Raw genomic sequence first — 27,538 nt, 5'->3', positions numbered from 1 at the left:
TGTTCTTGCAGCTGTCCACGTAGGTCTGGTCATATGTTCCTATAAACCTCCAAGACAGATATCATTCTCTGATCTGCAACTTTTTATCTCTGTATGAGTGGGAACGTGTTATATCCTTAAACGTCAGAGGCTGGAGAATGGGCTCGCCTGTACATTTCAGGCTACAGGCAACCTTCTTAACGGAAAACAGAAGCAGTGGCCTCTAAAGGTTGGAGTTGAAGAAGCAGAGGCGCTGTGGAGTCGGATGTGTCCTTCCTTTCCTGTTCTTGCTCCCTGTCCTCCCAGACCTGTGTCTCTGTCTGACTGCGACAGAAACAGTGTGTCTGTGTGTTGAGTGTAAGTGCCCCCCCTTCTTGGTCCACTGTATCAGGGGGCAGAATGCTGGCCAGTCTCAGTAGCCCATGTCCTGCTTATAGGGGAGCCCTCGGTTGAGACACTTGCATCTCATCCTTCTCTCCAGCACCTGACATCCAGGCACCCCCCCCACCAACGGTGCCTTTTCTTCCCAAGCCATAGCCATTGTCAGGCAGAGGTGGAAAAGCGCTGCCTGGGCCCCCGGGGGCCCTCAGTCGCCCCCCAAAGTTGAAGCGCCTCATTGCCTCAGGGATGAGTTCCCAGGGAAGTGGTCGTGCTGGTGGTGGTTGCAGGTTTGGTTTCAGAAAATTTCCGTCCCCTTCTGAACACTAATTTGAGGGACTGGCAAGTGTCGTCCCCCCTGGGAGATCCTCCCAACCAGTGCGACTGCCAGGAACCAGCTGACCTGTCCCTCTGCACACACTGGAATTCCCTTTCTGAAAGAAGGAGCTTTATTTCCACTTATTCCAGTGATGCAAAATTGTCCTTCTTTCCTCTAGGTGGTCACATTTCTTTCTCTCTCTCTCTCTCTCTTTTTTTTTTTTTTTTTTTTTTTTGTCTTTTTGTATGTTTTCTAGGGCCACCCCCACTGCACATGGAGGTTCCCAGGCCAGAGGTCAAATCAGAGCTGTAGCCACCAGCCTAGGGCCGCAGCCACAGCAACTCAGGATCTGAGCCACATCTGCGACCTACACCACAGCTCACGGCAACACCAGATCCTTAACCTGCTGAGCGAGGCCAGGGATCAAACCCGCAACCTCATAGTTCCTAGTCGGATACGTTAACCACTGAGCCACTACGGGAACTCCAAGATGGTCACATTTCTATCACCATCCTCCTACCTGCCAGGATAAGGCCAGAGGGAAGTATAAAAGTGTATGATTTTGAAAACATCCAAAAAATAATACACAAATAGTGATTGAGGTATTTCCGTTGTAGCTTAGCGGGTTAAGAACCCAATGAGTGTCCATGAGGATTCAGGTTCCATCTCTGACCTTGCCCGGTGGGTTAGGGATCCAGCATTGCTGCAAGCTGCAGAGTAGGTCACCGATGCAGCTCAGATCCAGTGTTGCTGTGGCTGCAGCATAGGGCAGCAGCTACAGCTCCAATATGGCCCCTAGCCCGGGGACTTCCATATGCTGCAGGTCTGGCCCTAAAAAAAAGGGAATTAGGGGCAAGTAGTGGGTGCTTGTGTTCTCAGTGTTGGCTTTTAATAGGGGCCAGGGTAAATTATTGGTGAATTGAATTAGCAACAAAATCTCTGTTTTGGGAAATCATTTGAATAAGATTAATATCAAAACATATTACAATCACCTATAATTGTATACTCCCACAATTACCATTATTTTTATATGTTTATAATCACATGAGGAATACCATTTTTTGTCGTATTTGTTTATTAGATATTTTCACATTAGCAGTCTTCTTTATTTTTTAGCTATTCTGCAGGCACAAATGTTCTCTTTGGGAAGTGAAAGAAAACCACATAGGATAGAAAATTAAAATGTTAGTGCAGGTCTGTGTACCTTACACACGGTGAGGCCAAACAAAGTGAAATAACGGAGTTTGGAGCAGAGAACGGCTCATTGCAGGGCTAGGCATGGAGGCGAGTGGCTCGTGCCCCCAAAACATCCCCAACTCCCCGAAGCAAAATCACAAAGCATATTGAAAGGCCAGGTGAGGGAGGGGCGTGGTTGGTTGTCGCAAACTTCTCGGGGCAGAAATCCTTTGTTCCTGTAGCTGTCCCTGGATGTCCGGTCACGGCGGTCCTGTGCATCTCCAGCAAGATGCTTGTTGTACAGAGAAGGGATAAGCAGAGCACCGGGGAAGGGCCTGCCCAAAACTGGGTTACTCAGGGCAAACTGCTTTCATTAGTCTTCACATCGAAAGAGGTGTTTTCTTTTTCTTTATCCTCCTGGAGTACAGACCTGTGGAAGAACAGAGATGAATCCTGGAATTTCCCCCAGGGCTACGATCCTGAAATGATCAAAGAGGTGAAACGGAAGGAGGTGGAGTCAGAGATCAGGATGCAGGTAAAACCGCACTGATGTTGTTGTTGCAGCGATTGTGCATTTTTAAAAATTAGTTCCTAGAGTTCCCATCATGGCTTAGGGGAAACAAATCTGACGAGCATCCATGAGGACACAGGTTCGATCCCTGGCCTCGCTCAGTGGGTTAAGGATCCAGCTAATGGTCTTCCTAAGGAGGGCATGCAGGGGAGTTAATTAAGTGTCAGCTCATGAAATTAAATCATGTGTAGGTCACAGATGTGGCTCCGATCCCACGTTGCTGTGGCTGTGGTGCAGGCCAGCAGCTACAGCTCTGATTCAACCCCTAGTCTGAGAACCTCCATATGCCATGGGTGCAGCCTTAAGCAAACAAACAAACAAATAAATAAGTAGTAATTCTTATTAATAACCTACCCAGAATTTAAGCTACTTTTAACTTCCCAAAGAAAACAAAGCATGCAGCATCACTTATACGTGGTATCTTTTGTGTTCTCCTAGGTTGATGAGTTGATGAGACAAGAACTGAAAAACTTAAAACTAGCTGTGAACAGAGAAAAGGAATCAGCGGCCAAACCAGGAAAGAAGAATAAAGGTAAAAAGGTGAGCAGCGCGTGCACACAGGAGGCCCGAGGCAGAGGGCAGATCTAAAGCTCAAGGAGGGGTCCAGCCCACGCGGCCGGGGGCCCGTCCAGCCTGTCGGTGCTGCCCGAGGACCCTGGCTGTCCCAGGCTGCTTCACCGGGAAACACGCCCGCCCTTGGTGAATTTCCCTTGGTCCCCCATTCAGCCCTCGGGGTTGTGGGTGCACAAATGGGATAGATGCAGCAGTCTGAGGTGACCTCCCCCCGTCCCCATCACTGCAGCTCTGTGTCACCCAGGCCCCGAGAGTGGGATGAGAACTCTTGGAGGAGCTGGGTCTTGTGCCTCAGACACCCCCGAGAGCACCCTCCTGGAATTCTGGTCCCCGTCACTCCTTGTAGCCTAGGCCCGCAATCACCGGGCCCTGACTTGTGATATGTCACAGGGTGGGGTGGCTGTGAAGTTCCCTCTGGGAATTAAACTGGTTGAACACACAATAAAGGAGCTCAGGGTACCCCAGTAGATTGATGGTAATTGCGTCACTGGAGTTTTTAGAGTACGCAAATTTCCAATCCAAGGGACCTAGGCGTAAACTCGGGAGATATAAATGTGATTTAATCTCATAAGCCGACACTTAATTAACTCCCCGGCATGCCTCCTTGGGAAGACCATTAGCAGAAGAGGAATGGGCAACCTTGACACAGCAAAGGAGAAACAGGACTCGGAGGGATAGAATTTGGCAGTGTTAGTCTAGCACTATCCAGAGAAAGTGACTTGATCAGAGATGATGCGGCGGCCCGAGTGGTCCTTTCGAAATACACATCTGATCTTAGCGCTCCACATGGAAACCCTGCAGTGACGTCCCAGTTCCCTCAAGGATAAAGATGACAAGCTCTGCCAGCCTTATAAGGCCAATGCCCTCATCTTCAGGCTCATCACCACCTCTCCCTCCCTGGCTGCACTCCAGCACCCAGACCTTTCTTGTTGTCCTTCAAACACACCATGCTCCCTCCCACCACAGGGCCTTTGCACATGCTCTTCTCACTCACGAATGGTCTTTACTCCCACACACACAATCCCAAGGGTAGTTAAGTCCTACTCATCTCTTGGGTCTCAGTCCCAGCTGTTCCTCCTCAGGAGAGCCATCTGGGGCCTCCAGGGTAAGTCTGGCTGCTCTGCAGGCACTTGACACTGGGTCCTGTGTCTGCCTGGTGCTTCATCACTGTGTTACTGTTACATTTACTGGTGGGATATTGTGTTAGTATCTGCTCTCCCAAATCTGCTGAGGGCCGTGCGTGCAGAGACCCTGTGACCGTCCCTCCTGCTCACCGGTGTAACTTTCTGGCACATTACACATACGAGTGAATGAATTATTTGTTAAATCTAGGTCCTGTGCAAGTTGATCTCTGTAGGCTAAATTGAAGCACAGGTTTTAACTAGAGAAACACCCCCTGCCCCCCCCCACCCCACCCCGGGGAGGCAGCTACCTGCCTGACAGCAGCTTTGCTGGCCCCAAACCACCCTTCTTGTCAACTCGCAGCAACGAGGTACCTTATGTCCTTGCTAGCAGCTCTGCTAGCAGTGCTCCAAGCCCTGGTTACCAGTTTCATTTTTGTGATCTTGTTTACTCAGCTTCTTAGGCAGGAAGCTGTCTGCTGGGGAAGGGGGAGAGCGGGGCTGCTTGCGCAGGAAAAACAAGACCCGGAAGCCTGTGTTGTATAAAAGCTACCCAGAACAAAGACCTGGTGCTCAGACTCTGGAGGCGACTCCTCTGAGCCCGCACCCGTGCTGACTAAACCTGGCTATTCCGCATCTGCATGTGCCGCTTGTCTCTTTCTGCTGCCATGGTTTCTGCAACAAAAAAAGTGCCTCGGGAAGTCACAGTACAGCATCAGTAGCAGATCAGAGCATCAGGCCACTTCCTGTGCTTATTCCATCCTCAACAAACAACCTTCTGATGAGGTGTTCTAGTCTCAAGTTTATTTTCGTACAAAAGGGAAGGCTACAGATTCTGTTTCTCGTGGCAGTTACATTTCACATTATAATTTAATCTACTTACACTACGGTTTATTCCACCTTCTCCTGTGATTTGAAGATCCAAAATCAGATCTCCAGGGACAGATCATCTGTACTGTTTCATGCAGTAATATTGATTGATCACTATATGCCAGGTAGAGTTTGAGGCATTCGAGGTACAGAAGACCACAAGACAGATAAAGCACCTGTATGTCAAAAACAAGCTTGCAAACATGCAGAGCTATGAATCAAACCTGGAGGTGCTGTTCCCCCCACTATGACACCACGGAGTGAGACCCTGTCTCTCAGAGGCCACCTCTCTCTCAAGTTTCTCTCTTGTTTTAATCACGAAATTTCAACCACATCAGAGTTCCTGAAGAAGTTCCTTGCGGCTAAGATTCTTGACTGGCTCTTCTGTTCGCATTTTCCAGAGTGCTAATACATGTAAATAGAAAACTTTGGGATTAGCAGATGCAAAATAGCATATACAGAAGGCATAAACAACAAGGTCCTACCGTATAGCACAGGGAACTATATTCAGTATGCTCGGATGAGCCGTATGGAAAAGAGTGTGTGTGTGTGTGTGTGTGTGTGTGTGTGTGCGTATGTGGTGTATAACTGAATCACTTTGCTGTACAGAAACCATAACAGCATTGTAAATCAACTATACGTCAATAAAAATTGTTTCAAGTCATCACAATTAAAAATACATACATAAATAAAAAGAATCTACCTACCCAATTTCAAGGCTTCTTATGCAGCTAACAGGATCAAGACCACTTGCTATTGGTTGCAAGCTAGCGTGTAGATCAGTGGAACAGAACGAACAACTGAGCCCTAAGTCCAGAGAGAGTCCCGACTCATTTTTGACAAATATTCGAACACAATTTAAGGGAGAAAGGATAACTTTTCAACAAATGGGGCTGGAGCAACTGGATGTCCACAGCCAAAAAAGAACCATGACCTACGTCTCACACAGGTACAAAAATTAACTCAAAATGGGTCATGGACTCAGATGAAGAGTGTCAAACTGCAACTTTTAGGGGAAATTATAGAGTAAAATCTTTGGGATCCAAGGCTAGCACAGTGTTACTAGAAGTAACACTGAAAGCACAAATCCATTAGAGGAAAATTTGGACTTGACGAAATTTAAACTGTTTGCTCTGTGTAAGACCCTAGTAAGAGGATGAAAAGACGAGAAAATATTTGCAAACTATCTCTCGGGATGAAGAACAGGTGTGTAGAACAAAGGTCTCTGAAAACTCAACAGTTACAAAATGAAACACTCTGATTATAATGTGGGCAAAAGACGAGAAGAGGCAGGGCGTGGGAGTGGACGTGGGGAGGGAAGGAACCCAGGAATGATGTCTGGCGTCCTTGGCCGGGAGGACACTGCAAGTCAAAGCCGCAGGAAGACCCCTGCACACCCCGAGGTTGGCTAAAACGAATGCAGCAGCCACACCAGGTGCTAAAGAGGACAGGGACAAGCAGATCATTTTACGTGGCTGGGGGGAGTGTGAAAGGGTGTGACCCCTCTACACAAAGGTTGACTTTTCTTAAAAAAAAAACCAGACATGCAACTGCCATACAACCCGGTGATTGCACGTGAGCATTTATCCCAGTGAAATGAGAACTTCTATCCCTCTCTGTCTTTCTGTCTCTCACACACACGCATTTGTAGCACCTTAGTAAATTCATAATAGCCTCAAAATAGAAACAGCATTTTTTAAAAAATGAACCATTTATGCATACAATGACCTGGACAAATTTCCTGAGACTTAGAATAAGTGAAAAGCACCCAAGTAACGTACGCTGTGATTCTGCTGATAGAACTTTCCTGAAAGGACAAGATTGTAGAACTGGAGAACAGATTAGAGGCGTGCAGGGGTCAGAGCTGGGGAGGCCGTGGGAGGGAAGTGAGCGTGACTCAAGAGCAGCTTGAGGCATCCTCGTCTCGGGAACGTTCTGATCTGCACTGTACCAGTACTGTGGCCGTGACCTTGTGAGAGGGCTGCGCGACCGCACCACAGGGAGAAACCCGCTAAAAGTGACATCTCCGTGTATTAATTCTTACAACTTCATGTGAAGGTACCATTATCTCAAAATAAAATTTTCAAGGTTTAAAGTACTGAAAAACATGAAGTATAACTATGCGCAGCCACACAGTTTAAGATGACTTTATTTTTTTTTTTTTTTGGTCTCTTTAGGGCTGCACCTGCGGCATATGGAAGTTCCCACACTAGGGGTCAAATAGGAGCTGCAGCTGCCAGCCAACACCACAGCCACAGCAACACCGGATCCGAGTCCCACCTGCGACCTACACCACAGCTCAGGCAACACCGGATCCTTAACCCCCTGAGCAAGACCAGGGATCAAACCTGCGTCCTCATGGATGCTAGTCAGATTCATTTCCGCTGAGCCACAATAGGAGAAAGAGTTTCTATTGTAAGTAAGATTCTATATCTAAGAACAGGTGATGGGAAAACATCAGGAGAGAGATTTCAGGAATAATGAAACTATGCTCTGTATTTTAAACTGGGCGGTCATTGTATGGTTATATGTAAAAAATAAATTTAAAAAGTTAATCAACCCAAGTGGGTATACTTTACATAAATAACGCTGCAATAAAAATAATAAAGCATGAATGAATGAATGAATGGGGAACTGGAGGAGTGAAAGAGATTGGAGTGGGAGAAAAAATTTACATATACATGTATGTGTAACTGGGTTCCCATGCTGTACAGTGAGAAAAAAAAAAGTGTGTTGGGGGCAATAACAATAAAAAATGAATTAAAAAAAAAAAAAAAACCAGCAGTGGGCAGCCCTGTGTGCTGAGGGACGAGAGTCCCCTGAGACCGAAGATGAGAAGGCAAAGGAAGACAGAGGCCAGGCTGGGAGACTGTATCCCGTGGGCCGGGGGAGGCAGTGACGGATATTTTAAACCAAATAGCATAGCCACCATCACGGCTTTCAGGGCCCCGACTGCGAGCACTGCCCTCCAGCCGTGCCCAGGATCTGAGTGCAGAGCCCTCTGGGAGCCGGAGCTGGATGCTTCCTGGCTCTTGGGGCTCTAGCTTTGGGGCCTGATGCTGACGGAGAGGTGATCTGGAACCAGAGATAAGCACCGCTTGGTTGCCTGTGCACTCAGCTCGCTTACCCTGAGCAAGACCTGAAGGCTCGGGCCTGTTGGGTATCAAGCCCCAGGCAGGTTTCCCCGGGGGGCAGGTGGGGGGAGAAGAGGGACCTCGCTGCTGGTCCCTGACACTATGCAACGTGGCAACGCCACATCCACGTATGACTCCCCACCTCCCACTCCCTGACCCCACCACCCAAAATCAGCTTCCTTTGCTAATTTCTAGAGCTAATTTGGCTCGTTTTCACTAAGCTTGTTTTTTGCTACATGGCAGGTTTTTTCTGTTTTCTTCCAGAAAAATAAAGGGAAGAAAGGCAAGAAAGGCAAAAGGGGGAAGAAGGATAAAGACCTGACGGCTGACAGGTGAGGGGGGCACAGGGTGGCGGGGATACCCCAGGGAAGAGGGCAGGACGCGCCCTGGCCTGGGAAAGGCACCCCACCGTGTCCGGCACCCCTTTGTCCTGGAGGACTGTCGTGGGGACAGCGCTGACCTCTGCGGCCTGCACGCAGCCCGGCTCAGCCGGGGCCCGGGAGCCACAGCCGGAGGCCGGGCCCAGAAGGCAGACTCAGACCCTGTCGTTTCTGAGACCACGAGACTTATTTCAGTTTCAAAATTCAGGGGGTGGAAGTTCCCGTCTTGGCTCAGTGGTTAACGAACCGGACTAGGATCCATGAGGACGTGGGTTCAATCCCCGGCCCCGCACAGTGGATTAAGAATCCAGCGTTGCCATGAGCTGTGGTATAGGTCGAAGACAAGACTCAGATCCCATGTTGCTGTGGCTGTGGTGTCGGCTGCAGCTGTAGCTCCAATTTGATCCCTAGCCTGGGAATCTCCATATGCTGCGGGTGCAGCCCTAAAAAGACTAAATAAATAAATAAATAAAATTCAGGGTGTTCTTGGAGTTCGCCTAGCAGTCGAGGATCAGATGCTGCCACTGCTGTAACTCTGGTCACTGCCACGGCATGGGTTCAATCCCTGGCCCAGGAACTTCGCATACTGAGGAGCAAGATAAAATTAAATAAAATTCAGGGGCTTTTCCATATATTTTTTTTAAAAAAAATAGCATCCCATGCCAACTTCTGAGGACATGCTGACACTGTGGCCCTGGTATGAGGGCAGAGACAGTTGACGCCACCGTCCCTTCCCGGGGCTGGCCCACCGAGCGCTTTGTCGAGGCTCCCTGAAGGAAGGAATGAGACATCGTCTCATCATAAAGGGATCCTTCCATGTCCTTGAGCTTCCTCGGCGGAACTTCGATACTAAGGAGTAGCTGCAACTGCTCATTTTGTGAGCTGAAACCACCAGCCAGGCTTTAACGTCGGACCCGGGTTTTCAAGTGTGTTCGAGGGCTGTAATTTAAAGCCCGAATAGGTGAAGGTTAGAGATCCCTTTTTAACTCAGTGACTGCCACTGGATGTAGTTGCACAGCCACCATCACAACTCGATTTTTCATCCCCCGTGGAAATCATTTTGAACATGTGTATTTCTTTCCGCGGGTAACACGTGTGGCTCTCTGTTTGGGGTGTCCCCCCTTTTGGGGGGTGTTCCCTGGTTCTCCTTTGGGTGCAGTGAGAGAGGAAGCCAGCTTGAACCATGCAGGAGACCAGAGCATCCCAGAGCTGGTGCCCGCGCCCGAGCCCTGGCAAGCAGGCTCTGGAGAGACACCAGACTGGCTGCAGGCTTTGGCCTGGAGAGGAAGGGCTCCCACAGGGCACCCCCAGCGGGAGGAGCTGCAGACTTTCTCGCTTAAGGACCCACCATTTGGAGAAAGGTTCAGGGTCAAGAGCTGTGGCTGACCTCTGCCACCAGGGGCCTGGTCAGCACCCGGACCCTCAGATGCCCAGCTCCTGGTCGGCACCCATCTACCTGGGCACCAACACTGGCATGTCTTTTGCATCAAAGGGACACCGTAGCCCCTTGCCTGGAGGAGGCCCAGCGCCTGCGTGTGCAAGGGCCACAGCCATCGTTTAGTGGCTCAGAGATGCGACTCTTCTTTGTCCCACGCCAGACTTTCAGGCAACGATGCTGTTCAGTGTCTCACCGAATGACCACCCAGCGCTAAAATCAAATCTGCCGGCACTGGCACTGCCCTGACCGCCACGTCAACGTTATTCAACATTATTCACGCATGTTCTCTGCATGTAAAGGACGGCTCAACTGAAGACACGGCTGCACACACGTGCAGCTCCTGGCCAAGGTCTGTTCGACCGTGAATACATGCTTGGCATTTGTTTCTGCGCGGTTAAAGGGTCCTACCTGGGCTACAAGCAATCCTCCAGTGAAATGAAGAAAGACCAGTCGTGTTTTATTCAGTTTCATGCCCCAAAGTACATAAAGACCTGTACTGAAATACCGTCTCATTCCTGGAAGCCTTTTCGTGCTCATTTTAAAGACTCGGTGTGTCATTTATTAAGTGGAATTCAAGAAGTGGGATAATCCTCCGTCGAGACCCTCTACGTCAACGTCTCTTTCCCTCGAGTTAGCAGAAACCTTCGATCAGAATTTGTATCACAATTCATAAGATAGTTTTAACGTTGAAAATTTTTATTCCATAGCAAGTGTGTTTCATGGGAAAGATCCAAATATGGGTTTGTATTCCAGGCTTCTTAAGGTATTTGGTTTTGCTTATTTATAGACTCTTCTTCAATTTTATTTTACACATATGTTTACATTAAAGTAAGTGTTCAAGTGAAAACGCTACAGCTGGTACTTCCTTGATATAGGTCGACTATTCTTACCCCCAATTCCATTACAATTAAAACTGAATTCTCAGCTGAAGGCATAGTATTTTAAATATATTTGAGGGAATAAAATTTCAGTCCACCAAAGACTGGAGTCATGGAATTAACAACTCTCCCAATGGTATCTGGCTTGAATCTAACTGATGTCCTTGAGTCTCTTTTAATCCCACTACCTCGGGTTGCAGAACAAATGACAGTTTAAACAGAGTTATGTGTATGTACTATTCGTCCATCTAAAGAAGGGCTGGGATTGAACTGAAGCCTAAGGCCCCTAAAAATGAGAAGGGAAAAGATAGAACACATCAGAGGATTATCCTGAGCAGTGTTCGAGCCAGATCTGAATTCCTGCAAGCCCTGGTTAATGTCACGGGGAGTTTCATTCCTTAGGCGACACATATTGCCATTCCCCCCCTCAATTAGTGCGAATTACCAACGTGCTGTCTACAAGCCCAAGGCTTAGAGAGGTGGTTTTGTCATCTGTAAACACTAGGGATGAGTGTAACATCCTCCTAAAAAATCATTACACGCACAGCTTTAGATATTTGGTCTTTCAGATGAAAATGATTTCCCTTCTAAGCCTTTGTTCTTTACAGATATTTCTTTTAAACTCTTATGCTTTGAGTTAAAAGGAAACATCAGTTTCACAAAGGATTAATGATCTTCTACAGCTTGCAGATGCTAACTGAATATATAATTATAGGCCCATTGCATGCCTGTTATTGGGTAATTTCTAATTCATATTTGTGCCTTCATGAAGGCTGATGAAAGGGCAGGCTGCAGGAGTTATAGCTGGTCTCAGATACCCAAAGATATAATTCTTATTAATGGGAAACATCGGATACACCTATGCAAGTATTGTTTTCAAAGAGCCTAATTTATCCCCCAATTTTAGAAACGTTTCAGAACTCCATTTATTTGCATACATACAAATGTACTCTGCGTGAGATCTGGTTCAAGTTCTCCGCACATGGGATGACTCACGTGAATGCTGCCGACTTGATGCGCTCACAGAATGGATGGTCTGCTTTGTCCCCAGGACCACTGAGTCGCTGTATAAGGAGCTGGTGGAAGAAGGCTTACTCATCCAGTCTCTGAAAGTCAACCTCTCTGACTACATTGGTAAAGTACACAAAGAAGAACACGTCTGTGGGTCACGTGTGTATGTCGCCCTCTGGGTTTTGAGGACCCAACAGCTGGAAACGTTTCATCTGTGTCTGCCCAACCTGACATCTGGCCCTTGGCGGCTTGTAGTCAATGTGTGTTGCATTGGACTGAAGTGAACTTGTTCTGTGTGGGGCTGGCTCTCTCCCCTAAGGTGGTGGAAGCAGGTATTCCAAACCCAGCAGCCGTGGTCCTTGGGGCTTCCGCTGAATGAAGACACCAAGACTCGTTCCCGCTCTCGTGTTTACAAAGACACCGTAGGGGACGCACCTGGTAGTTCCAACACAGGGTCCTTTTAGGAGGAATTCCTTCCCGAAGGGGCCACCGCAGAAGTAGCTGTCAGGAGAGAGGAGCGAGCCTTTGCTCACGTCTTTCTCTTCATTTTTAAAAAACAGCATGAGGACCTGAAAACGTATCGAAAGCTCAGAATTCTTCACCCCCTACCACCCTGACGAAGGTATCATTTTTGCTTTCACGCAGCTGCAATCAACAAGGGCATTCTCCTGCATGATCCCCAAAAGATAATCCCACGCAGAAAATTTAACTTCAGTGTCACGCTCTTGCCTCGTGTCCACGGGCTCACAGTCCATTGCCCTGTCTCCCTAGGAATGTCCTTGGCAGCTCTTTGTCTTTCTCAATCTGAAATCCAGCCCCTGACCGTGGATGTGATGGTTATGTCTTGAGTTTTCGTCCGTTCCTTTAATCTGGACCAGTTTACAGGCCTTTGGAGTCCTTCATAGCACGGACATTTTTAAAGAGTCTGAGTTGTTCTACAGACTCTCCTTCAGCTAAGTTGGTGTGGTGGTTTCCTCCTGACTTGATTTAGATTATACAGTTTCTTTAGGGAAACTGGGAGTAAGGCTGTGTCTTCTCTGCCTTTCACCTTGGGGGCACAAAAGGACCCTTTGCCCCATCCCTGGTGATGTCAAGGTTAATCACAGAAGAAGGGGCGCTTCCCCCGATTTCTCCACTGTAAAGCTTCATTTCCCCCTTTGTATCAGTCCAGAACCTGTGAGGGACACGAGATTCTGTGGCCAGCCATCTGAGAGGTTTTTGCATCCACTGATGGTCCCTGCCTAGACCCGTGACTCCTGCAGTGGTTGTAAAAGAGGAGTGTCTGTTTCTCTCCACTTCTCTATCTATTAGGGACCATCCTTCTGAAGAGACTTCCCTTCCAGCCACCTCTTAAAATTGTGGTGACGGTGTGGACGCATGGATTCTTTTTTAAATTATCTTACATCCCATTTCCATGTTATTCATTCCAGCCTTTACAAGGACCCAGTTTTGGCCTGTGGGACCAAAAAGCCGACATTTCCCTTGGATGAAAAAAAAGATCACTTTAATCCCTTTGAAATAAAGCCACATTTCCTGGAGGCTTGGAGGAGCCTTCGTGGTTCCTAATGGTTAAAGGTTTTACCAGAATGTGAATTGGACTGTGTATTGGGTTTCTGTTTATTTTAGGTCTTTCTTATTCAAGTACTGTAGGGTTTTTCGGAGCGCTATGATTATATTCTGTTAATTCTGTTCACATGAAGAAATAACACTTTTAGCAGAATCGTATCTCCGTTACTTGGAATTGGGATCTCTGAGTTTCCCTCTCTCTCTCCCCCCTTGCCTGCTTTCTTCCTTCACATCATGTCTCCTTTTTTTGCTCATCACCGAATTCCTCATGTTTAGTACAGTGCCTGGCACGTGGTGGCATCTCAAAAAATTAATAAACCTATTCTCCTCTTCTTAATTTCTTATCCATGCTGTACTTTCTCAGTGATCTCTTTGTCAGTCTCCAGGCAGCATCTTTAAAGTGCTCAAGGTCAAAACGAGTGAAATCAGCCCCTTAAGAGTAACCTCAAATGAAAATGGCCCCGTCCAACAAAATTAGTCAAATCGCCAAGAGCTGGCTCCCTTTGGTCTTTTCCATGGTTTTCTTATTTTACTCAGTGACAATCCTTAGCTTGAAAAGATGGCAGTGGGTGTTCCCAGAGCCCCACATAAAAGTAGAGATGGCACAAAAATGTGGACAACATTTACACAGAAACGAAATGACCAGATGACCCCTCAAAGCCCACAGCACAAGCCTCTGGGGACACAAAGCAGAAGGACCCCCCAGTGACCAGCAAGCACTCCCTTGAAAGCACCATGGGCCGTGGTAATAACTGCAGCTGGAACTCGGAGGGGGTTGCCCACTTCAACAGCAGATGAGGGAAAGTGGTCAGAATCAGAAAGAAGGGGCAAGAACAGTCCAACCTCTAGATGCTCTTGAAAGTGACCCGTCACAGCTCCCTTACAAGACAGGGCCTTGGGAGGAGAATCACAATTGAAAAGGAGCAAGATAGATGAAGGCAAGAAAGGACCAGAAAAAATGGGAAGGGGCACAGAACCAGGACATCTAAAAAGGCAAGACACCATGCATCTGACATATAAGAAAGCAGCAGAAGAGAGGGGTCCCTGTGAAGTTTGAAAAGCTACCCTGCCCCAAACTATCTTCTAAAAGTTAGGAATAGGAACTCATAAATTCAATCAATGGAAAAGTTCAAGGCCAAAGCCCATGCAAAGTTTCTCTTAAAAAAAGAAAGGAGTTCTTGCTGTGGCTCAGCGGGAACAAATCCAGCTAGTATCCATGAGGATGTGGGTTCAATCCCTGGCCTTGCTCAGTGGGTCAGCGATCCAGCATTGCTGTGAACCGCAGTGTAGGTAGCAGACGCCACTCAGATCCTGAGTTGCTATAGCTGTGGTGTAGGCCAGCAGCTGCAGCCCTGATTCGACCCCTAGCCTGAGAATTTCCATATGCTGCAGCTGAGGCCCGAAAAAGCTAAAAATAATTTAAAAAAAGAAAGAAAAAATAAGGAGCAAACTAGCATCACAAAAAGACATGCCCATAAAGCAGACGTAACTGAAGCCTCTTCTTTCAAACCAAGCAAATAAACATTAAGAAAATTATAGAAGAGGGAGTTCCCACTGTAGTGAGTGGGTTAATGATCTGGCTTGTCCCTGTGGAGGTGCCCGTTTGATCCCCCAGCCCAGCACAGTGGATTAAGGACCCAGCATTGCTGCAGCTCTGGCTTGGGTTCAGTCCCTGGCCTGGGAGCTTCCATATGCCTCGAGGGCAGCCAAAAAAGAAAAAATATATATGTAGGAGATATGTAAGAATAAATAAAATCGAATTAGAAAAATGCATAAATGAGTTGGACACAATTCAAAGAATATTTTAAATAGAGGGAAAAATCATTTTAGGAAAAAAAACTGAATTACAATAAATACAAGAATGAATAAAGTCAATAGTGCTTTAAAAGAAATGAAATATGAAAGACAGAAATTTTAAAAATAAAACCAGAAATGAAGAATGAAATTAAAAGGTTCCAGAAGAAAGAAACACATACCAACGCTAGACAAAGGAAGTGCAACATCAGGATATTCCATGTCCCTGAAGAAGAAAACCAAAGCGAAAAAGCAGAATAAATAGTAAGGGTTTTTATTCACTTCCTAAACCAGAAATTTCCTAAAGCACATAATGAATGATCACACAGTGTACTCGGGAGCATCGACTCACCCCGAGATGTCCTCTAATAACAACGCCAGACTTTAAAGGGGAAAAGAACCCCTTTGGGCGTCCGTGCAGCAAGGACCACACGAGCTACGAAGAAAATGAGATCACCGTCACACTTTGCAACAGCAGCGCTTTATACCAAAAGGAAATGATGTGATGTATTTTAAATATTCAAGGAAAGGGGGGAAGATTCAAAGACTTTGTACCCAGCCACATTTACTTTCAAGTATACAAGACACAAACTTCTTTATAAACGTATAAGGAATCAGAATATTTTCCCCAGAAGCCCACTTCCTTAGAATCAACCGACTGATGATGAGCTACAGACAACCAAAAATGACTAGACTCATGGTGAGCAGTTAGTATAGACGTACTCATTAAACGAACCACATGAGGCTTACAAGGGAGTGAGAGGCAGACGTCACGGCCGTATGTCTGACGGTGTGAATATGGTTCAACCGCCAAAAACCAGGGCGGGAGGAATTAGCACATAGAAAACATCTAACGATTTTCGGTTATCCTAAGTGGTTCTGACAGTGTTGGCTCTGTTACTATCAGATTACGTGTTTGTGTATATAATGTAATGTGAGATGAAGCCAAGGAGAAATTACTGGATAGTCTATCATCATCTGTGTCCCTAGAGACTAATATTCTCCTTGCATGAAGAAAGGAGATACAGACGCACTAGAAAAGGAATGAAGTAAAAACCTGTAATCCTGAATTTGAACTTGAAGTGTCAGTTTCGATTCATAAGGTGTTTTTTATCCTACACACACACAAACACAGACACACAGCCCCCAGTGGTGTGCCAATACCAGCTAACAGGAGCTGATGGTTATTCTTTAGGAGTCCAGACCTTGGGAGATGCTGCAGGTCAGACACCCAGGTTCTTTCACAAGCAGATTTGCTGGCGTTCTGTCGTGGTGCAGTGGGTTCGGGATATGGTGTTGTCACTGCCACAGCTTGGGTCCATCTTGTAGCAAGGGTTCGAATCCTGGCCCCGGAAATTCCACATGCCACAGGTGCAGGGAAGAAAAGTAGGTTGTGCTGAAAAAGAAGGAGCTCGAGGGACTCTGAATGATAAAACAGACTCGGAGAGCAAAGTGTAATCTCTAAGCATGCGCACTGCAGTGACGGCTCTAAGAAAGACTAAGACAGAGATTCCTATGAAACGTGGGTCTGCCATGGCTTTTGGCAGGGGGGAGAGGGCTGTGATCGGGATGGGGCCCAGGGGGCTGAGTTGTTTCTGGGGCGACTCAAAAGGGGATTTCATCACCTGGCCGGAAGTTACCAGGACACTCATCCTGCAAGAATCCACTAAGCTACACATTTCTCTCAGTGTGCCTTTCTGAATCTGCGTTTTTACAGTGAAAGGGTGCTTTTAAAAGAGCCTTAGCTTAGGCTCTAAGTAGGTGGTTAATTGCTGTGACTATTTAGTGAGCGACGAGATGACCTTCGAGGCAGAGCTGGCGCAGAGCTGGCTGTCCCCCTGCCCTTGCTGGGGTGTGGTCTCAGCCAACCTTCATGGGCTCAGGGTTTGCCAACAAGGGCTCAGGATGTGCCTTCGTGGTCCCACCGCGTATCTCCCTCCTGTGCCGCATCACAGAGGCACGAAGCTCCAAGGCTGCTGGCCGCAGCTAGAGAGGAAAATCCAGGTTAACAAGCTATGAATGTGCCCCTAAGTTATGCTGCCCTGCCCATGGCTCAGGAACTGCCCTGGGTGGGAACATGGACCCCCAGGCCAGGGCTGGTGCTTCTCACCTCCTGCTTGGCGTGCAGAGCCCACCTAGGGGTGAGATGAGCCAACGGCCCCCCCAAAGCCCACCTTAGAAGATGGGGCTTAGACATCTACACGCGGAAAACATCCAGAGCTTCCAAATACATGTCCTGTGCTGCCTGGGGGGGTGTGACCTTGGCAGAGTTGTTGCCACAGGAAGTTAACCTAAGGAGTTCCCGCTGTGGCACATGACGTTACCCACTTGGCTAGTACCCTTAAGGATGAGAATTCGATCCCTGGCCTCGCTCAGTAGCTTAAGGATCTGGCGTTGCCGTGAGCTGTGGTGTCGGTCGCAGATGAGCTTGGATCCCATGTAGCTGTGGCTGTGGTGTAGGTCGGCAGCTGCAGCTCTGATTCAACCCCTAGCCTGGGAACCTCTGTGTGCTGTGCATGCAGCCCTAAAAAAGAAAGGGAAAAAAAAAGAATCCATGCAGCGGCTTGGATTGTTGGGGTCCCTGGGAGGCTCGGGTTTGATCCCTGTCCGGCACAGTGGGTTAAAGGATCCGGCACTGCCTCGACTGCAGTGTAGACCGTAGCTGTGCCTCAGATTCAATCCCTGGCCAGGGAACTTCCATATGCCACGGTTGCAGCCAAAAAAGTTATCTGAGAAATCTGTCGAACTCATTTCAGAAGCTGGGGAGCCTGCATCCGAGATAAATTGTATGAGCAGGTCAGTAACCTGGATTGTCACCACGCAGCATGCGTCAGCAGGCTTGTCGTTAGGAGCGGATGCTCTGTGTAGTCCTGGCAGTGCCCAACGCAGGCCTGGCACACCCTGGTGCGGGCAGGCCTCCCCCAAACCTACAAGCATCATCTGCTGTTTGGGGGCCTCCCGGGTCCTCTCACTCCTTTTCTTTGAGCAACTTCTTTAAGAAGCTAGGATGTTTTGTGAATTGCTCTGTTCTGCGTTCTCTTTTCAATGCTGTGGGGGATAGAATGGAAATATTGGAAACCGATTCCACCTTCATTTCTCAGATATTTTTTATTTCTCATTAAGTGTGTGCGATTGTGTTCCTACGCTCTGCAGTTATTTCCTCCTTCTGTGCTCATTTGCTAGGGCCGCTGTAACAAGTACCACCCGTGGGGCAGCTGAAACAGCAGAAAATTGTTCTCCCAGTTTCGAAGGTCGGACGTCCGAGGCCAAGGCGTCGGCAGTGCTGGTTCCTTCTGGAGGCGCTGAGAAGCGAAGGGCGGGCTGCAGCCTCAGAGCCTCTGCAAGCCCCTCCTCTGCCCTGCTCCCTGGACCATCGGTCCTCCCCTGCCTGGGTTCTGAGCCGCTCTCATCATTTCCGCCCCCCCCACCCCGCCCCGTCCCCAGCGGTGCGCTGGCAGTCGGCGACGTTTCTTGGCTCTGCTGCGTCACCCGACCTCTGCCTTGATCTTCACACCCTTCTCCCTGTGGGTGTGTCTGTGTCCAAACTCCCCCTTTTATCAAGGACCCCAGTCATGCTGGATTAGGCCCCGTCCTAAAAACTTCAGCTGAACTACGTCTCTTTGCAACCATCCTATTTCCAGACAAGGTCCCATCCTGCGATTCTGGGGGTTGGGCTTCAACATGTGCGTTTTAAGGAGACACGATCCAACCTGTGACTTGTTCCCGTTCCTTCTCTTTCCACTGTTCTGGGTTCTCTTGCTCTTTTTCATGCCTTCCATCTCCACCTCCTTCTTATCTGCCGTTCCCTTTTCTCTGCCTTGTGGAAGACCCGGCGTCTGTGTGGGAGTCCTCAAGTCTCTAAGTTCCGGAGGAGCCCGTGGGCAGGGTCCATGGCTTCCACGCTGGGCAAGATTGAAGAAGAATAAGGTGCTTTGAGAAGGACGCGCCTTCCTCAGCAAATGTGCCTTCTCTCTGTCGGAACCAGCACCCACTAATTCACCTTAATTTGTCTAAAGAAAGTCTGTTCGGGTCTAGAAAATACGGCACATCTGGGTGTTATTTGGGTTTCCTTAGGCAGAAGGACAGGGTCACTTTCATGTCCCCTCTAAAGTCATGTTTACAGCAGGAGATGCTGGGTTTAATGGTGGCTGCAGGACCTCTGCCGGCTCCCGGGAAGCTGAAATTAACCACTCTTCTCACTCTTCTGCTTATTCCCTGCTGGTCAAAAAGCACGGGGATGGGAAACCATGATGGAAGCCTTCCTTATTGCTCATCCCCAAGACCCCTGCCCTCGCCAAGGACGTTTTGGTTTTTCATGCAGAGGCCTCGAAAGGCTCTTCACGACCCAACAGCAGCTGCGATCTAGTTTTTAACTCTGATTTCCTTAGCATGTGAACATGCTCTCAAGCCCTTGAAAAGTTTCAGGATTTCCTGCACACGTCAATGTCGTTTTCAGTTTTCTCTTACACACGTGGAGATATTTGTGATACATCTGCAACACTGAGAGCTCGGCACGATCCGTACAGGTTATGAAACGAGAATGTCAGAAAAGCCCCAGCAAGAGATCGTGAGCCTTTTATTGAATCGTTTGCCTTCAGATTCGGGTACAAATCACGGGGGGCTCATGGGAGCATGTAAAAGTCCACCCTCGTGACAAATGGAGGCAGCCAAACTAATTTTCCCGGTGACCTTATCTAAATTAGTTAGAAAATAACACTTCAGATTTATGACCTCTTACAATTAAGCCCTTTGATGCCTTCTAATTAAACCTGTAAAGATTTATTTCGATATTACTCCTTTGGTAATCTTTTTAAAATGATAAAAAATGGTAATGAACATCGCCCTCAAAAGGAGATGTTTCTGTTTATCCCAAATTGGACTCATACCCTTCCTTTCAAAGGGTTGCGTTTTTGGTTCAGATTTACACGGCTCCAATGCAAATTTCACATCAATCTTATTTTTTAAGTTTGCGCGAATGTTAGGCATAATCTCTCGGCTGTAAATTGAACAAAACCGAGTGCGTCTCAGTGTGTCCTTCATTTGTGCACCTTGCTGTCTTCCCATATACTCAGCGTTCAGAGGTCATTTTTTTTAAATACAGGGAGGTTAGTATCACCCTTGACGTTAATACCCAATTATTAGAATGAGTGCGGAAATGTTTCTGTGGCTGGACAGTTTTTCTTCAAGCCTTTATCGGAGAAGCTCTTCGTGACGACTCTTCATAAGACAATTGCATTTGCTCAGAACCGCCCAGTGTGTGTTCTATGCCAAGTTCCTGCTGGGGCTCAGCTGGTTCAGAACCTGGCATAGAATCGGTGAGGATTCTGGTACCATCCCTGGCCTCGCTCAGTGGGTTAAAGACACGGTGTTGCTGTGGCTGTGGTGTAGATCACAGATGCAGCTCGAATCCTGCATGGCTATGGCTGTGGGGTAGGCAGCTGCTGCAGCTCCGATTCAACCCCTAGCCTGGGAACCTCCAAGTGCTGCAGGTGTAGCCCTAAAAAGGAAAAGGAAAAAAAAAGTGTATTCTGTTAATTTTGCACATGTCCACAGGATGCAGCTCAGAACAGCATAATTTCCCGTTCATTCATCCTGTGTTTCTTTGCTCCCCAGGTGAGTACAGCTACCTGGGCACCACTCTTCGCCAGGTTTCCATAGAGCCCATGCCTTCCCTCCTGGACGTCCGACAGCTCGTCACCCTGTATGGGATCCTGCCACTAGGTAAAGACCCCACCTGCCTGGCTGTGCCTTTTCTAGAGCAGGGGTGTCTGCTGTCTTCCTGCTTGTCATCAGCGTGCATTGCAGCTTAACTCCTCCTACTGAGAATTTTTTTTTCTTTTTAGAGCTGCACTGGTGGCATAGGGAAGTTCCCGGGTTGGGGATTGAATCCAAGCTGCAGCTGAAGCCAGCGTCACAGCCAAAGCCACGGCAACACCAGATCTGAGCCACATCTGCAAACGTCACCATAGCTTGCAGCAACACCAGATCCTTAACCCATGGAGCGAGGCCAGGGACTGAACCCACATCCTCACAGATATTATGTAGGGTTCTTAACCCACTGAGCCACAACGGGAACTCCCCCACTGAGAATTTTGAGTGAGGGTCGTGCCGCCGGGCTAGTGCGTCCTGGATCGCACAGAAAGGGACCACCCACGAAGCACATGTGTAGCGCCTTCAGACGTCCCCTTAACATTCAGGGCTGAGGTCCTGGAGGCGGTCATCTGGAGAGATGACACCAGAGAAGGGACCTGCCATTCAAAGGACTCCCGTTAGACAAGGGCTAAGGTTAAGCCTGCCTTTTACGCACAGGCTCTGTCACCAGATCCTTAACACGGGGAGTCGCTGAAAGTATTTTCAGGACCTTAAAGAGTCAAGGCTCTGCCAGTTTCCACCGAGGTCCAGGCGTGATGGCTCAGACAGACAGACCGGACAGCCTGGGCTCTCCAGAGAGATACCTGCTGCTCTCATTCACTTTCGTTTATGTTTCGTGCCTCAGGCACGTGTATGACTTGAGTCACCCAGGCCGGTGGCAGGAACTCCAGCCGGGCTGTGCCGTGCTGACCATTCTGAAACAGAAATCGCATTTTGTGTGTTTACTCTGCTCCAGAGCGAAATGGGCATAGTGCCCTCCTAGTCCGCCTGGACTTAAATAAGAACGTACGCCTACTGGCAGGAGCTAGTTCCTTCTTCGTTCAGCTTGATGTCAGAAGCAGTAAATGGAGTTGGGGGTCAACGTAAATAAAACATATCCGTAACATAAACAAATACGTAATACTTGGAGCGTCAGCATAATTGGGGGTCAACAGAATAAACATACGCTGTTTACAGGGTCTGTGTAAAGAAACAGATTTGCCCTCAAGCCTCATCACACTGTGATGAAAGGCAGCAGAGTCAAAGGCCCCAAAGTGGACAAGATTTTAAGGGAATTCCTCCCAAATCAGCCTGAGGTGCATTGGCACCCTTGCCCGGCAGGTGTAAGCTGATGATGTCACCTCCAAGCTGGCTGCCGGGTACTGGAAGAAGCGTGCCCAGGAGGCACCCCACCCGGATGCTCCCTTCATCAGTGAAAACCCTGGAGTCCCACAGCCAGCGGGCGTTTGTTCCCGCAACCAGTTCATGAGTGTGTAATGTGCAGACTGGTCAGAGAAGTACGCTCACGGCTCAGCCAGCCCGGGCTTCGTCGAAGGTTCATGGGCCAAAAATAGCATCTGGTCACCAAAGGGACGGTTTGTTGGCCTGATTATTCAGGTCGTCACGGCCATGACTAACCAAGGCGGCCTCCCCGCAGTGGGCTCTGGGGACACATGGCGAGGCCACTGTCCACCCCACCGGGCAACACGGCTCCCGCCACCTCCGGGGTTCCAGGAGCCTCCATCAGGGCGCCCAGGGTGAGGACTGAACGTCCAAAGCCCCCTGGGCAGTCAGGGAATGCCCGGGAAGCATCTGGTCAGTGTTCACCCACTCACCTCCCCCCCCAAAAAATGTCAGTGTCCCCGCAGTGTGGAGGGAGGAGGGCACTTTGGGAGCAGAAGCTGCATTTTATGTATGTGCTTCACGTCCCAGCAGACTGCTCGCTGAACCGCCTTTTACGGATGAGTGAGCCTTTCCGGGACAGGCAGGGACTTTCTCCGAGTCCAGGGCTGGAAGGGGCAGAGCTGGGCTTAGGACACGGAACACTGGCTCCCTCGTGATGCTTTACTCCTCCCAAAGTTGAAAAGGGTGAAAGCACAAAAGCCTGGAAATTCACTGTCTCTGAGCGAGTCTGGGTAATTTTTAAAACTGCAGTGGAGGAGTTCCCACTGCAGCACAGTGGGTTAAGAATCTGACTGCAGTGGCTTGGGTTGCTGCACAGGCTTGGGTTCGATCCCTGGCCCAGGAACTTCTATGTACCACGGCTGTGGCAGAAAAAGAAAAGAACCAAAACTGCCGTCAACAGACAGGATGGGCAGGGAGAGCGGTGGCGCTGTGGCAGGTGTGTCCCTGGGGACTCGCCGGCCCCTCCCTGCCCTCGCATCTGGTCCGCTGTCCAGAGGCCAGCGAGGCCTCATCCTCATGCTGGGGCTCCCGGACCACCCTCTTCATCTCTGAGTGGCCCTAGCGATGCACCCTCACTCTGGAAAGTCACCTCCCTGGGGCCAGCGACAGGAGCTCCTGGGTCTTCGCCCCCACCCCGGTCCTTTCCCTCCTGCTGCCCCTCCCCCGAATCTGACCTCAGCACGGCTGTCCCCTCCCCCATCCCTCCCGGGGATGTCAGGCTAAAACAGGACAGAAGAGAGAAGCCAGGCTACTGCCACCTCTGGATCTGGGTCCCCCCCTTACCTCCCAAGACTCACTCCTGAACACGTCTCTGCGCTTCTCACCATGCAACTCACATTCCTCTCTGGAGCCTCAAAGGGCGCGGAGCTGCTGCTGACAAGCAGAGACACCCCCGCCCCCCTCCCCCCAAGTGCCAGAGGTTACTTATGGCAGGAATGTCCTTTAAAATTATGAGTTTGGGGAAATGCTAGGGTGAGGGGGGAGAGAATCGATGCCCCTGGTTACAGATGCCTTTGACGCATTCATCACCGGTGCAGAGACTGGGGTCACGCCCCGGAGTCCTGGTCCTGAGGGATCCCCGTCTAAGAACGGCTGATTTTCTAGGCAGGGTCTTGGAGCCTCTGCCTCTGCCTTTTTTAGGTTCTGCCGCGGTGCATGAGAAAGCTCCTCTGGTGAAATCTCTGTTGCTGGCCGGGCCGTCTGGGGTGGGGAAGAAGATGCTGGTCCATGCCATCTGCACGGAAACAGGAGCCAACCTCTTCGACTTGTCCGCAGCGAACATTGCTGGGAAGTACCCTGGCAAGAGTGGCCTCCAGATGATGCTGCACCTGGTCTTCAAGGTACTGGTTGCCTTTCTTGGTGTCTGGGCCTCCTCCTCCTCTCAAATTACATTTCCACAGACGGCAGCTAATGATTTCCTCTGCGGACAGGCCCATCCCTCTCAAGCCTCCCCATCGAGTCCTCCTGTAAATTACTTAATTACCGCATCGCCCTGAGCATCCAGCGACCAAACGCAGCTTCTTTCTTTGCATAAACACCCTACTGTGCCGTTCAGATGAGCCTCCGTCTGACACAGGAACCCTTCCTGAAACGTTCTCACGTCTCGTTAAAAATGAAACCCACGGTTTCTTTTGTTCAGCCCACCTCCCTCCAGTCATGGCATCGTATTTGCATTTGGGGTTATTCTTCCTACAGGCATGAATTGCCCATCAGCTCCCCACGTTCTAAGGAGCAACCCACCAGAAGCTAAGCTAATGACAGTAGTACAGAGATGCAGTTATATCCGAGGGCCGGAGGATACGGAGTTCTAGAAGATCCAGTCACAGCCCAGTGCTAGGATCTCAGATAAGCCCGTCACCTCCCTGGGTCTCTGTTTTATCATCGCCGAAATGACCTCAGGTCAAGCCAAATGACACTGAGGTGCTCTGTCAGCCCTAAAAGCCATGATTCTCTAATATAGTTTAGATGCAGATGACAATTGACGATGGTGAAGGATGGTGATAAATGAGAGAGAGATGATGGACAGATGATAGACAGACAGATGACAGACAGATGACAGATGATAGATCGATAGATGATAATAGATGATAGATGGACAGATAGATGATATCGACAGACAGACAGACAGATGGGTAGATAAGATAGACAGAGGCACACTACCCATATCTACACAAAAAGATAACCACGTCTTAAAGCACCCTGATACCAAATGTAGATATTTATTTATTTTTACTAAAGTGTAGTTGGCTTACTGTGTTGTGCCAGTTTCTGCTGTACAGCAAAGTGATCCAATAGTACATATATATTTTTTTTCTCATGTTATCTTCCATCATGTTTTATCCCAAGAGATTGGCTTAGTTCCCTGCGCTGTCCGGTTGGACCTCATGGCTTATCCATGGTAAATGTAAAAATATCGATATTTAATATTCAAAGTTTGCAGGATTTCATCTTCATTTGGTTGGGTACCTCAAGGTTGCCCTCACACTTCAGTTCCCTGTTAGTTGCCAGAACGCCAGATAAGCTAGCTTTGTGTGTGTGTGTGTGTGTGTGTGTGTGCGCGTGTGTGTGTCTTTTTAGGGCTGCACCCTCAGCATATGGAGGTTCCCAGGCGAGGGGTCAAATCAGAGCCACAGCTGCCGGCCTACACCACAGCCACAGCAATGAAGGATCCCAGCTACATCTGTACACCACAGCTCACGGCAATGCCGGATCCTTAGCCCCCTGAGTGAGGCCAGGGATCGAACCCGTGTCCTCATGGATGCTGTTCATGTTTGTTATTGCTGAGCCACAATGGGAACTCCTACATAAGCCAGCTTTGACTGTCAGAACACACAGGAAGCAACGACTGTCCCAGACCTGGGGCTGGAGGTTAGCTCTGCATCTGCTCCCAGGGGCTCTGAAGGTGGTTACGCGTGGACAGCAGCTCATAGAAATGGTCCCGGTTCCGTCTCATCCTAACAGACCCAAGGGAGGAAGTGAGGGCAGCAGGGTTCCTCTCCCAGGCACGTGGTCCCCACACTGCAGGAGTGAGGACACCGCCTCGCCTTTGCTCCTCGCTTGTTCTGAAGGCACCCGTGGAGAGTTTTGAAGAGCCGGGCGGCAAGAAGAAGGGCAGGGAGTCTACGCATTAAACTATCGAGCGCCTGGTACCAGCGCTCATCTTTGAATTTTCCCTGCAGCCCAGGGCGGAGTTTGTTCCTCCCCCATTTTACGGAGAAAGAACCCGGGGCTCTGAGAGGTGAAGTAACTTGCCCAGGGTTAGAGGGTTCAGACCTAGATCCTTCTCTTCTTTGTCCCCCAGCGCTATTCTTATTGAGGTGGAATTTATACACGGTGACATCTGAATAGGCATTTTAAGGATGAACTTTGAAAAGACTGGATACAGCCATGTCCCCACCATTTTCAGGTGCTTTTGGGTCCTTGAACAACTTCTTTTGTGAACTGTCCGTTCGGGTCACTTGCCTGCTTTTCACTGACCGGCTGGCCTTGAGATGTGGGGGTGTTCTTTACCTGTTCCGGGTACAGGTTCTCTGCGGGGCGCGCACACGGCGAGCGTTGTCTCTCTTCCGTGATTTGCTTTCTCATTTCCCAACTTCTTGTGGCTTATCTGTCCTGTCAGTTACGGAAGGGGGGGATTAAAGCCCCCGGGGGGATTGCGGTGTCCGTGAGCCTCCTTTTCTTAGCTCCTGGGGTTTCCCTCACCTGGGCTGAGGCTCAGTGAGGAATGCCGCATACCCACCTTTAGGATGGCTTGTCCTCCTGGTGGGTTATTTTATCACCGGGACCCGTCCCTGGAAATGCTCCTTATCTCGACATCTGCCGAGTCTGCTTTCTTTATCCTAGTTTAGTTTCAGTGTCTTTATAGTTTAAGTTTATAGTTTTAGTTTAGTTTAGTTTTAGTTTAGTTTCAGTGTCTTTATAGTTAAAGTGCCTTTTTGTGACTAGCACATACTCGACTGCTGCTTTCTTACCCCATCTGATGGTATCTGACATTTAATCAGCACATCTGGTCCCCTTACTTTATTTATTTATTTATTTATTTATTTGTCTTTTTGCCATTTCTTGGGCCGCTCCCGCGGCATATAGGAGGTTCCCACTAGGGGTCAAATCGGAGCTGTAGCTGCCACCCTACGCCAGAGCCACAGCAACGTGGGATCTGAGCCACGTCTGCAACCTACACCACAGCTCACGGCCACGCCGGATTGTTAACCCACTGAGCAAGGGCAGGGATCGAACCCGCAACCTCATGGGTTCCTAGTTGGATTTGTTAACCACTGCACCACGACGGGAACTCCCTGGTCCCCTTACTTTAAATGCGGTTATTCACACGGTTGGGTTAGGTCTCCCGCTCTGCTGTACGTTCTCTGTTTGTCCTATTTTTGCTTTTATTTGTCTCTTTCTCCTTCCTGCCTTCTTTTGGATAGACTCAGTGCTTTTTTAGTACTTTACTTGAATTCCTCTATTGTGACTCTTTCTTATTTTTTAGCCATTGCTCTACAAATTACAATAGTCATTTTAAACTTATCACAGTCTACACAGAGTTAATATCATACTAATTTACTTAAAATGTGAGAATAATACAATTTAATGCATTGGCTACCCCTTGTCCTTTATGTTTTCATCATACATTTTACATCTAGAAATGCTGCAAATAATGCAACACTGTTATTATTTTGCCATTACGTAGTCGTTTGTCTTTCAAAGAAATGGGGAGGAAAAAAAATCAGTTATCTTATATCTACCCGTATATTTACCATTTTCAGTATTTCTCATTCCTTTCTGTCAATCCAGGTTTCCACCTGGTGTGATGTCCC

The 27,538-nt window shown here is 48.7% G+C and overlaps 1 protein-coding gene across 1 annotated transcript in view; it reads left to right on the top strand.

Moving 5' to 3' along the window:
* IQCA1 (IQ motif containing with AAA domain 1) overlaps nt 1-27,538 on the top strand; it is a 169,544-nt gene that overhangs the window by 104,356 nt on the left and 37,650 nt on the right. The window contains exons 10-15 of the mRNA XM_013984621.2: nt 2,281-2,387; nt 2,862-2,963; nt 8,386-8,453; nt 11,869-11,951; nt 20,802-20,909; nt 23,865-24,064. Of these exons, the coding sequence (XP_013840075.2) occupies nt 2,281-2,387; nt 2,862-2,963; nt 8,386-8,453; nt 11,869-11,951; nt 20,802-20,909; nt 23,865-24,064 (668 nt within the window). The remainder of the gene's footprint in view (nt 1-2,280; nt 2,388-2,861; nt 2,964-8,385; nt 8,454-11,868; nt 11,952-20,801; nt 20,910-23,864; nt 24,065-27,538) is intronic.

Source organism: Sus scrofa, chromosome 15 (assembly GCF_000003025.6).
Source record: "Sus scrofa isolate TJ Tabasco breed Duroc chromosome 15, Sscrofa11.1, whole genome shotgun sequence".
Classification (NCBI taxonomy): domain Eukaryota; kingdom Metazoa; phylum Chordata; class Mammalia; order Artiodactyla; family Suidae; genus Sus; species Sus scrofa.
This window is presented reverse-complemented; position numbering and strand designations above follow the sequence as displayed.